This window comes from Leptonychotes weddellii, chromosome 2, assembly GCF_054177405.1.
Source record: "Leptonychotes weddellii isolate Sample4059 chromosome 2, ASM5417740v2, whole genome shotgun sequence".
Classification (NCBI taxonomy): domain Eukaryota; kingdom Metazoa; phylum Chordata; class Mammalia; order Carnivora; family Phocidae; genus Leptonychotes; species Leptonychotes weddellii.
The window spans coordinates 68423375-68436566 of record NC_138370.1 but is presented as its reverse complement, the minus strand read 5'-3'; the positions used below and the strand labels follow the sequence as shown (position 1 = coordinate 68436566).

The following is a 13192-nucleotide window of genomic DNA, read 5'->3' as shown; positions in this document are numbered from 1 at the left end:
TAAATCCTCCAACTTTGTTCTTCTTTTTCAAGATTATTTTGGCTATTCAGGGTCCCTTTCAATTTAATATGAACTTGAAGATTGCTTTTTCCATTTCTGCAGAAAGCCTGTTGGAATTTGATAGGGATTGCACAGAATTTGTGGATCACTCTAAGTAGTACTGCCATGTTAATATTAAGTCTTCCAATCTATGAACTTAGCATGTGTTTCCATTTATTTATGTCTTTTTAAATTTCTTTCATCAGGGGCGCCTGGGTGGCTCAGTCGTTAAGCGTCTGCCTTCGGCTCGGGTCGTGATCCCAGGGTCCTGGGATCGAGCCCCGCATCGGGCTCCCCGCTCAGCGGGAAGCTTGCTTCTCCCTCTCCCACTCCTCCTGCTTGTGTTCCCTCTCTCGCTGTGTCTCTCTCTGTCAAATAAATAAATAAAATCTTTAAAAAAAAAAATTTCTTTCATCAATATTTTACAGTTTTCAGTGTATAAGTGTTTCATTTCCTTGTTAAATTTGTTCCTAGGTATTTTATTCTTTTGGATGCTATTGTAAATGGAATTTTTTCTTAATTTCCTCTCAGATTTTTCATTGCTGGTTTCTAGAAACAAAGCAGTATTTATATGTCGATCTTGGAAGCCTGCAACTTTGCCACATTTGTTTACTAGTTGTAGTTGTTTTTTGGTTTGTTAAAAAATTCTCTGGGATTTTCTATATTTAGAATCATGTCATCTGCAAGTAGGGATAGTTTTGCTTTTTCCTTTCCAATTTAGATATCTTTTTCTTGCCTAATTACTCTGGCTAGAAATTCCAGTCTCATCCCACTTTTACATCATCTTGATCAGATTTCAAAGTCCTGTAAGAAAAGATCAAGTTTGCCTTATTGAGATTATGTGCCCATCCCCTGGCAAATCCAAAAAATACTGCCAGGACCAATGTCAAGGAGCTTACCATCTATGTTTTCTTCTAGGAGTTTTATGGTTTCTGGTCTTACATTCAAGTCTTTAACCCATTTTGAGTTAATTTTTGTATGGTGTAAGATAGTGGTCCAGTTTCTTTCTTTTGCATGTGGCTGTCCAGTTTTCCCAACACCGTTTATTGAAGAGACAGTTCTTTCCCCATTGTATATCCTTGTCTCCTTTGCCATGAATTAATTGACTATGTATACATAGGTTTATTTTGGGGTTCTCCATTCTATTTCATTGTTCTATGTGTGTGTTTTAATGCCAATACCATATTGTTTTGTTATAGATTTGTAGTATAGTTTGAAATCAGGAAGCCTGATACCTCCAGCTTTGTTCTTTTTTTTTTTTTTTTAAAGATTTTATTTATTTGAGAGAGAGAGAGAGACCGAGCAAGAGGGCACAAATGGGGTGGGGAAGGGGCAAAGGGAGAGGAAGAAGCAGACTCCCTGCTGAGCAGGAAGCCTGATGTGGGGCTTGATCCCAGGACCCTGCCATCATGACCTGAGCCAAAGGCAGACACTTAACCAACTGAGCCACCCAGGTTCCTGGCTTTGTTCTTTCTGAAGGTTGCTTTGGCTATTTGGGGTCTTTTGTAGTTCTATATAAATTTTGTAATTATTTTTTATAGTTCTATGAAAAATGCCGTAGAGATTGTATTGAATTTGTAGAATTTTTTGGGAGTATGGACATTTTAGGAATATTTATTCTTCCAATCTATAAGCAAAGAATATCTTTCCATTTATGTTTTCTTCAATTTCTTTTATCAGTGTTTTATAGTTTTAAGTGTACAGTCTTTCATTTTCTTGGTTAAATCTATTCCTAGGTATTTTATTCTTTTTGATGCCATTGTAAATGGGATTGTTTTTTTAAAATTTAGTTTTCTGATAGTTCATTATTAGGGTATAGAAATATAACTGAATTCTATATATTGATTTTTGTGTCCTAAACTTTACTGAATTCATTTATAGTTCTAACAGTTTTTTGGCAGAGTCTTTAGAGTTATCTATATACAGAATCATGTCATTTGAAAATAGTGACAATTTTACTTCTGCCTTTACATTTATTTCTTTTTCTTTCCTACTGGTGTGTTCGAGGCTTCTAGTACTGTGTTGAATAAGAATGGAGAGAGTAGGTATCTTTGCCCTGTTCTGATACAGAGGAAAAGATTTCAGCTTTTCACCATTGAGTATGGTGCTTGCTGTGGGTTTGTCATATATAGCCTTTATTATGTTGAAATATGTTCCTCTTATCCCCATTTTGTTGAGTTTTTATCATAAATGGATGTTGAATTTGGCACATATTTTTTCTGCATCTCTTGAGATGATCATATAAGTTTTATCCTTCCTGTTGTTAATGTGCTATATCACAATGATTGATAAGCAGATGTTGAACCATCCCTGCACTCCTAGAATAAATCCCAATTGTTCATGGCATATAATCCTTTTAATATATTGTTGAATTTGGTTTGCTAATATTTTGTTGAGGATTTTTGCATCTATGTTCATCAGACATACTGGCCTATAATTTTCCTTGTAGTGTCCTTGTCTGGTTTTGGTATCAAGGTAATGCTGGCCTCATAAAATGAGTTTGAAAGTGTTTCCTCCTCTTCAGTTTTTTGGGAGAGCTTGAGAAGGTTAAGTATTTTATCTTCAAATGTTTGGTAGAATTCATTAGTGAATCTGTCTGCTCTTGGACTTTTGTTTGTTAGGTTTTTGATTACTGATTCAATGTCTTTACTAGTAATTTGTCAATTCAGATTTTCTATTTCTTCATGATTCAGTATTGGCAGGTTGTATGTTTTATAGCAATTTATCCATTTCCTCTATGTTGTCCAGTTTGTTGTCATATAATTATTCATAGTTGTCCCTTATGATCTTTTGTATTTCTGTGGTATCAGTTATAACTTCTCCTCTTTCATTCCTGAATTTATTTATTTGAGCCTTCTTTTTTTCTTAGTGAGTCTAGCTAAAGGTTTGTCAATTTTGTTTATCTTTTCAAAGAAGCACCTTTTAGTTTCATTGATCTTTTATATATTTTTTAAGTTTCTATTTCATTTATTTCTGTTCTGATCTTTATTATTTCTTACCTTCTACTAACTTTGGGCTTTGTTCTTTTTTTTCCTAGTTCCTTTAAGTGTAAAGTATAATATTTTCCCCAGATATTTCTGGGTTTTTTTTTAAGGTAGGCCTGTATTGATATGAACTTCCCTGTTAGAACTGCTTTTGCCAAATCTCATAAATTTTGGGTTGCTGTGTTTCCATTTTCATTTGTCTCAAGGTATCTTCTTGATTTCCCTCTTGGTTTCTTTGTTGACCCACTGATTGTGCAGTAGTATGTTATTTAATGTCCACATATTTGTGATTTTTCCGGTTTTCTTTTGTAACTGATTTCTAGTTTCATACCACTGTGGTCAGAAAGATGCTTGATATGATTTCAATTTTCTTAAATTTATTGAGACTTTTTGTTTCGTGGACTATCCTGAGGAATGTTCCATGTACGCCTGTGAAGAATGTGTATTCTGCTGCTTTTGGATAGATGTTCTGTATATATCTATTAAGTCCATTTGGTCTAATGTGTCACTTAAGGCTTATGTTTCGTTATTGATTTTCTGTCTGGTTGATCTATCCACTGATGTAAGTGGGGTATTAAAGTCCCTTACTATTATTGTATTGTCAGTTTCTTCCCTTAGGTCTCTTAATATTTGCTTTATATATTTAGGTACTCCTATGTTGGATGTGTAAATATTTTCAAATGTTATATCCTCTTGTTGGATTGATCCTTTTATCATTATGTAACCCCCTTCTTTGTCTTTTGTTACAGTTTTTGTTTTAAAGTTTATTCTGTCTGATATAAGTATAGATACCCCAGCTTTCTTTTCATTTCCATTTGCATGGAAATTCTTTTCCATCCCTTCACTTTCTCTCTGTGTGTCTTATAGGCTGAAGTGAGTGTCTTATAGGCAGCAAATAGATAGTTTTGTTTTTTAACCATTCAGCCACTCTATATCTTTTGGTTAGATGGTGTAGTCCATTTACATTTAAAGTAATTATTGATAGGTATGAACTGATTGCCATTTTGTTAATTTTTTTTCTGGATGTTTTTGTCGTTCCTCTCTGTTCCTTTCTTCTCTTGTTCTTTCTTTGTGATTTGATGAATTTCTTTAGTTCAGATACCTTTCTCATTATTTCTTGGGTATCTATTTTAGGTATTTGCTTTGTGGTTATCATGAGATTCATATATAACAATCTCTCTTTCTAGAGCAGTCTATTTTAAGGTGTAGCAACTTAAATTTGAATGCATTCTAACAACTGTACATTCTTATCCTCCCCCTATTTTGTGTTTTTGACTTCATATTTTACATCTTTTATTTCATGTATCCTTTAACTATTATAATTATAGTTAATATTACTACTTTGTCTTTAACCTTCATACTAGCTTTACACATGTTTAACCCAGTATCCTTACTATATATTTACCTTTACCAGTGAGATTTTTACTTTTATATGCTTTCTTATTATGCCTTGGTGTCTTTTCTTTTCAATTTAAAGAAAACCCTTTGACATTTCTTGTAAGGCCTGTTTAGTGATGATGAACTCCTTTAGCTTTTGCCTACCTGGAAACCATTTTAGCTCTCCTTCAATTCTGAATGATAGACTTGCTGGGTAGAGTATTGTTGGTTGGAAGTTCTTTCCTTTTAACACTTTGAATACATCATGCCATTCCCTCCTGTCCTGAAGAGATATTGCTGAAAAATCAGCTTGACTAAGAGTCTTATGGAGATTCCCTTGTATGTACTAAGTTGTTTTTTTCTTGCTGATTTTATGATTCTCTCATCTTTAGCTTTTGACGTTTTATTTATAATGTTTCTTGGCATGGTTCTCTCTGTGCTTTCTGGACCTAGGTGTCTGGTTCTTTCCCCAGGTTAGGGAAGATTTCAGCAATTATTTCTTTAAGTAAGTTTTCTGCCTCTTTCTCTCTGTCTTCTCTTTCTGGGACCCCTATAATCCAAATGCTGTCCCATAGATTTCTTAAGCTATCTTTACTTTTTTAAGATTGTTTTTTTCTTTTTGTTGCTCTATTGGGTAAGTTCCACTGCCCTGTATTCTAGGTCACTAGGTCTCCTACTTCATCTAGTCTGCTGTTGAACCCTTCTAGTGTATTTTTCAGTTCAGTTATTGTATTTTTTAGTGTTGTGATTTCTGATTGGCATTTTCTTATATTTGCTGTCTTTGTTGAAGTTCACTGTATTCATCCATTCTTCTCCCAAGTTCAGTGAGCGTCTTTATGACCATTACTTTGAACTCTTTATCAGGTATATTATCTCTTTTTCATTAAGGTCTTTTTTTGAGGATTTGTCTTGTCTTAGTTTGGAACATATTCCTCTGTCCTGATTTAGCTTGACTCCCTGTGCTGGTTTTTATGTATCTGGTGAAACAGCGACCTCTCCCAGTCTTGAAGGAGTATCCTGATATAGGAGGTAGATCTTATTACTTTGCCTTAATACTTGGTTGTCTCTCACTCTCAAACCTTTGTGATTGTCCAAGTAGCCTAAATTATTCTTAATAGATCTCAGTTGTTGAGGTGTGTCAGGACTTGACAGTATTCTGAAGGGAGTGTTCTCAGTTAACACCCAGATTCAGGCTGATTGGAAGGCAGATCCTCAGGCAGAAGCTTTTAAAGTATGCAAATATACACAGTACTGTAGGACTGCAATTATAGACCTTGCTGACCTCTACACCAGGATATCTGGAGGTATCCTCTGGGCAACAGTTACAAGAATCAGGACTTCAGATGAGCAGAGAAGCTCCTTTCTGAGAGGTACCAGCTAGCTGTGGTGAGGCCAAGGGAGATGGTGTCTCCCTGATTGTGTTTCCTAAGAGCACCTCTGTAGCCTTTAAATTTGCAGTAAGCCTGAAGTCTGTCCCTCAAGTTGAAGCTCCAAAAAAATTAAGTGGGCCTTTCTCATGAGCAGACTGGGGATGTGTTTCAGTCTGTGGTCTGTGCAATGCCTGGGGGTGGTATCCTGCCTAGAACTGTCTTTTTGATTGTTACAGTTCTGTGGGGTCCAGAAGTGCAAGGCTCTCTGGCAATAAGAGCCAGGCAATCAGAATATGTCCCCTATGTGGACTATACTTGTCCACTGGCTTTAGCTTGGCTGCAGGAGAGTATTGTTGGTGGGGAATGCCTGTGGCTTCAGCGAAGCCTGAGATGAGCACTGGGGGGTGAGAGATACCTGTGGTTTTAGCAGTGCTGGAGAAGAGTGTTGAATGTAGGCATGCCCTCAGTTTTAGTGAGGTTGTGTCTTTTGTGTCTGCCTGCTCTAGCATGGTAGAGGGAGAATGCCAAAAATAGTGCTCTTAGTACCTCCATCCTTGAGGAAAAGCCCAACTACTTCCTGGTCCTCTGTCAGATGCTTTAAGACTAACAACTGAATCACTTTCACATCTAATCCAGTCATCTCTCAAACTGGATGAGTGAATCCACACATGAGCCCCTCAAAAAGAGTAACTCAGATCCCTACAGTCCCCTGGGTTCCCTGGATAGAAGCCCAGTTGGTTTCCAAAGCCAGATATTTTGGAGGCTTCATATCTCTGGTGCAGGTACCAAGGGTTGGGGTGCCTGGTGTGGGGCACAAACCCCTCACTCTTCAGGGAGAGGCTCTGGGCCTTAAAGACCCCTCCCCATTGTGTGTTGCTGGGTAAGGATAGGTTTTTTGGTAAGACCATATCTTGGCCTCTCCTACCCATCTTGATGTGGCCCTTTTATTCCTTGTTGTGGAGGAAGCAGTTTAGTTAGTTTTCAGTTCTTTCTCAACAGGAATTATTCCATATGTAGTTGTATATTTGGTGTGTCCATAGGAGGAGATGAGTTCATGGTATTCCTATGCTGCCATCTTGGACCATCTCTCTACTTTTGCTTTGACATTTTAGTCTATACTTTTTATTTTAACTATTTTGGTTAAAAAGAAAAAAATACCCAAGATTTAAAAAACATTCCTCAAGTCTGAAAATGAGAAAATCTCTGTCTAAGCATTCATTTGAAAACCTATCCTTTTCATATATTTTTCTAAATTGAAGCTGAAGGACAAGTTAGCAATAACCATTTCATTATCACTTCCAAAGTTTAATTTTTGTTGACCAAATTAGATGAAATATAATATATGTAGTAGGAACCTAAATGCTGATAGATGGATTTGCATTTTTTTTCCTGGTACTTTTGTAGAGATAAAAGAGTTTGGAAAATACACAAACTCCATGTTCTTCTAATGAACAGACTACTTCAGAACAGAGGATTATATAGGGGATGACATCTTTTTTTTTTTAAAGATTTTATTTATTTATTTGACAGAGAGAGACACAGTGAGAGAGGGAACTCAAGCAGGGGGAGTGGGAGAGGGAGAAGCAGGCTTCCTGCTGAGCAGGGAGCCCGATGTGGGGCTCGATCCCAGGACCCTGGGATCATGCCCTGAGCTGAAGGCAGATGCTTAATGACTGAGCCACCCAGGCACTCCAGGGATGACATCTTTAATGACTAATCTAGAGATGTAAAAATTAATGTTTTTGCACAAATTGAATTTTAAAATGTATGCTGAGATTGTCAAATGTAATGCAGGTATCCAATATCAAGTCCAAATATAGTTAGATGAGTAAATATGTACCTTATCAGCAGCAAGGTAGTTCCTAGAAATAAATCTTCCTTGAAAAACAAAACCAATTCCTCCACCAAAACCATATTAAATCCTTATAGATCTCAGATGAGGTAGTCTTCCTTTTTAATTTTTGTAAAAGTGAATGGATTTAAAATAATGACAAAGAAAAAAAAATTAAAATAATATCATTTTGCAGGTTATTTATATATTTCTGGTCTCTCAGTGTGTTCTCCAAGCCAGCAGTATCAGAATTACCAGGAGTTTATTAGAAATGCAGAATCCCAGGCTCAGTATAAGTAGTGGTAGCTGCTTGTCTTTAGTTCAGTAGCAGCATCCAGATCATAAGTAAAAATTAGATTTGTTTCCATGGATTCAGAATGTATTTTGTACTAGGTAATGGGATAAGGTCTTTTTAAAACCTCCAGACCACTCTATGTTCCAGGTATTATTATCCCTGGTGTATAGATAAGGAAACCAAAGATTGAAGAAGATTGCTCAATATCATACAACTGATAACTGAGTGAGTGGAGAGTCACACTCAGGTCAGTTTAGATCCAAAGTGCATGCTCATAACTTCTGCATTCACTCTCACTCCAGTGAATTCAGAAGGAACTTATAACAAAAAAGCCTGTTATGCATCTGTTTTGTGTCAGGCCTGCAGAGGTTGATTTACTCGACTTTGTGCAGAACCACTATGGAAAGCCTACTTATTTTTTAATCGTTGTTTGTCTATTCAATTTCTTGACTTCTAGAGACTGTTTCTAATGCTGCAGTTAAAAAAACTGCCACATGCCCCAGGGATCTCCTTGCAGACCACTAATCCGACACCTAGGCCAGGACAGCTGAGCTTGGACTAGGGAGAAACCTAATCCAGGGTTTCCATCACATGAGTTGTTGCCTTTTTTTCATTATGCTTTGACTTGACCCCTAATGGATTCAGCTTCATAAAGTCAGAAAAAGAGGGAAAGAAAGCAATTTATTCACGTTTTCACTGGAGCTCACTGCAGACATAAAATTTCTCTAAAAATGCAAATCATTTGGTACAACACAAGTGAAACTCAGTAGCTAAAGCTCTTAGAGGAGAGCGCTTTCCCAGGGCTAATGTTTTTATGCCCAGTGATTGAATAAATCGATCCATTTATTACAACATCTTTGCTTAAGTTTTTTATTCCTGGGTGAATGTGTCTAAGGGTACTGGAGGACTTTTCTTTATCACTAAGAAAATTGATTACACTTGTTAATTTGGCTTTTAATCTTAGATATATCAAAATAAATACCATAAACAAGTGTAGAAGAAATCAATGTAGATCTGTTTGATATCAGATTGATCAAAGGAGGATTTAGTAAGCCTCTAAGATGTAAAGACTAATGTACAAACTAAGCCCTTACTTATGTAATATGACTTTAGACAAGCTCAGTATCTGAAAGAAACTATTTCTGAAAACAGAAATGGTGCGCTTTTGTTGCATTAAAGAAAAATCCCCAGAAGGCCTACCTATCCAAGGTATTTAATGTGAACATTTGTTTTTAAAAGATTTCTTGTCTTTTGTCCAGCCATTCTTGTTAATTCGCGGGGCACCATATCACAGATTTTTTTTTATGTTACATAAAGCAAAAATTACACTTAACAAGTGTAAGGTTGGTCATAAAAAATAGATAAAACACACTCTTAAAAGCTCAGATATCACAAGGAAAGGCAATCCATCATTCTTTTCACAGGAGGTGAGGACAATGAGAAGTAAAAATATTACACAAAGACCCCTATAATGCTACATAGACCAGCTCTGGGCTACTGTGATGTGTTTTGTAGAACCCCAACTAGCAAACCAATTGCTCCAGGGATACTCTTTTGATTAAACGTATTTTTTATTTCACTTGTATAGTAACGAATGAGACAGAGATTCATGCTACTCCATTCTTAGAATGATACAAATTTTAAACTGCTTTACCAGTAGTGAGTATAGTTTATGGTGAACATGCACTGTATCTTTCAACTAGTAAACTCAATTAATTTGTCATTCATTCAACAGAAATTCATTGAGCACCCACCAAATGAGAAACACATTTGTGGGATAGTTGCTGGTGGACAGTTTGCCGCAGTGTTCACCTAATGTGATGAATTCAGAATACATGGCCAAAGGGGCAGCATGGAGCTCAAGTGCAATCATGGCATTAATTCTCTGGAATAGTGCCTGATCTTCAGAGAAGAAATGAGAATTTTATGTACAATTTCTCAAAGCAATTAATTTAGGATAGTCTAGTAGGGGGCACAGAGTTTCAAAATAAATAATAAGACAATAACAGAATACATATAAATGCATTTAAATGCTTGTCTCTGCAATAATAAGCCTGTTGGGTTTTCCATGGTGGGACTCAGATTCTTCCATAGCTTGATTGGTTGGTCAAAAATTTGAAAAACAGACAATCTCTGTGTTAGAGCATGCCACTTCAACGTGTGTACATTATATAACTGTGCATATATTTTGACTTAGAAATAATCAGAAGTCATTTTGTAAAACTTTTTGTGGTTTGAATTTAGGTATAGAATCACCATTTCTTTGCGATCTTAAAGTTATAGACTTTTCTCTTTTGAAAAGTATTATGTTCATCCCTGTACCTGCAGTATCTTGCATGATGTCTTAGAGACAGTACATGCTTAATGTTTCTGAATTTCTGAGTGAATGTTTGTAGCTTACGATTTACTTTTGAAAATATGACATGATAAAATATTGCTTGGCCCATAGTGGATAACTAGTAAATGTCTGTTGAAAGAAAGACAGAATGCATGAATATGTCTGTTCTTAAAAGTTAGCTGAGAACACAAAAGATATATAATTAAGACAAAGCTATTGGTTTGAAGTGCCAGATAATTAAAAAAAATTATTCAGCAAGATCTATGGACAACTCTTTAATGAGTACATAATAAATAGTCTGTTTTTAAGAACTGGTTTTCCTCTTGAATGTACTATGTACTCATCTTGCCAGTAAAGTAGCAAAAGTTTAAACTTTAGTCACAATTTCTGAAGTGCTTCAGAGAAGAAATGAGATTTTTATGCACAATTGCTTAAAATAATTTAAAACAATTAAGTTTAAAGAAATACTTATTTAATTTTTCCTTACTGTCTTAATGAAAGAAGGTTTCAGCTACACAAATTGTATTAATTTTCATGGATTCAGTATTTTAAGGAGCAAAGAGACTATTGAGTCTACTTTCCTCATTTCAGTTATGGAACTATAGTATGCATGGTTACAGAGGGGAGAAGAGAGAAAAAATAGCAGAATTGGGGGACTGTTTATCTCTACAACACAAATAATCTCTGCTGTTCAAGTATATCTTCTTTGGCTCTTCACTGTGGTTAAGAAAAAATAAAGGTACTATGTCTTAAAACCAGACATATTTTATGTGGAAAGATACTACTTAACTTATGCTTTAATGAATGGGAAGATATGAAAAATAATAATACATATTCAGATAATAAAAGTTACTGGAAAAAGACTACTTTTTTATGGCTAATTCTTTTTGGATAGAGCTACCCTATGACCCAGCAATTGCACTACAGGTATTTACCCCAAAGATACAGATGTAGTGAAAAGAAGGGGCACATACACCCCAATGTTCATAGCAGCAATGTCCACAATAGCCAAACTATGGAAGGAGCAGAGATGTGCTCCAACAGATGAATGGATAAAGAAGATGTGGTTCGTATATACAATGGAATATTACTCAGCCATCAGAAAGGATGAATACCCACCTTTTGCATCAACATGAATGGAACTGGAGGGGATTATACTAAGTGAAATAAGTCAAGCAAAGAAAGACAATTATCATATGGTTTCACTCATACGTGGAACTTAAGGAATAGTGCGGAGGACCACAGGGGAAGGGAGGAAAAACTGAATGGGAAGAAATCAGAGAGGGAGACAAACCATGAAAGACTCTGGACTCTGGGAAACAAACTGAGGGTTACAGAAGGGAGGAGGGTGGGGGGATGGGGTAACTAGGTGATGGGTATTAAGGAAGGCAAGTGTGGTGATGAGCACTGGGTGTTATACACAACTAATGAATTGTTGAACATTACATCAAAAACTAATGATGTATTATATGTTGGCTAGTTGAACATAATAAAAAAATATAAAATAGGCTTTTCAGTGATAAGACAATATCAAATTTATACATTTGCATATATTTATATGTTTATATGTGCATATTTATATTTAAACACATAATATATACATATATAAATATAATATAAATGTATTAAAATACATATAAATATAAAATACATTAAAATATATGTTCATTACTCTTGATTTTTTTAAAAATTCTTGCCATTTTTATGTTAACTAGGAAACTGAGAATAAAAAAACAAAACACTAGGGGTGCCTGGGTTGCTCAATGGGTTGAGCAACCCACCCTTGGTTTCGGCTGGGGTCATGATCTCAGGGTAGTGGGATCCAGCCCCTGGTGGGCTCCACGCTCAGCAGGGAGTCACTTGATTCCCTCCCTCTGCCCCTCCCCCCTGCTCATGCTCCCTCTCTCTCTCTCTAAAATAAATAAATAAATCTTAAAAAAACCACAAAACCATGGAGTTTAAGTTTGTTGATTTGCTCTTGCAACATACAGCATTTCATCATACATACTGAGACAGTAAAGTAAATTACATATTAACTTGAATAGAGTCCATTATATCTATACACCTAAACTACCTATTTAATAAATTTCCATGCTGCAGCCTCCGCCCTCCTATCTCAGTTATTTCCTACTCTGGCTGACCTGTTTTCTTATTTAAATACTGTTACATAATTATACTTTTCTCTTTGGTACCTGTTATCCTACCCAGGGTTGAGTGATACTTTTCATTTAAGATGGTATACAAACAACATACTTAGAATGACATTAAAGAGAAGTGATATGCTTTATGCATATCACTGTTGACTCATGGAGGCCACTTTTTCTAAACTATAAAAATATAAACTAAGTGTAGTAAAGAGGTTTAAACTTTAGAAAGTAAAGTGAATAGAATATTCTTACTGTGCAGACATTATTACAGAGGAAGAACTTATTAAATCCTTTGTGAAAGAGTGATAAAATAATAGGCCCTGATATAGACTGTTTGTGTCTCCCCTGAATTCACGTGTTAAATCCTAACGCTAAATGTGGAGGTATTTAGAGGTGAAGCCTCATGAACGGGATTAGTGTTCTTATAAAAGAGGCCCCAGGATCTCCCTCACCCTTCCCTCCATATGAGGACAGAGGGAAAAGGATGACGCACTATATACCAGAAAGTGGGCTCTCACCAGACCCTGAATTTGCCAGTGCCTTGACCTTGTCTCCAGAACTGTAAGAAACAAATTCCTGTTTTTATAAGCTACCCAATCTATAGTATTTTTGTTATAGCAGCCCAACAGACTAAAACAAGCTCTAAGAATCCTGTAATTATTCCTTGTTCATCTTTAGTTTAGAAGTTAATTGTTTTTTTGAATGGGTGATATATGCACATGGTACCTCTTTTTTTAAGGTTGGACAGTGAAAAATCTGTCTGAAATCTTTGATCCCCAGGTACTTACTTCCCCTCCCTAGAGGCAATTAC

General features: G+C 35.9%; 1 protein-coding gene across 1 annotated transcript in view; it reads right to left on the bottom strand.

Annotated features, from left to right (window-relative positions):
- Nucleotides 1-9616: 9616 nt before the first annotated feature.
- Nucleotides 9617-13192, bottom strand: part of TTC29 (tetratricopeptide repeat domain 29) — a 190834-nt gene continuing 187258 nt past the window's right edge. The window contains exon 11 of the mRNA XM_081813113.1: nucleotides 9617-9798. Coding sequence (XP_081669239.1) covers nucleotides 9617-9798 — 182 coding nt within the window. The remainder of the gene's footprint in view (nucleotides 9799-13192) is intronic.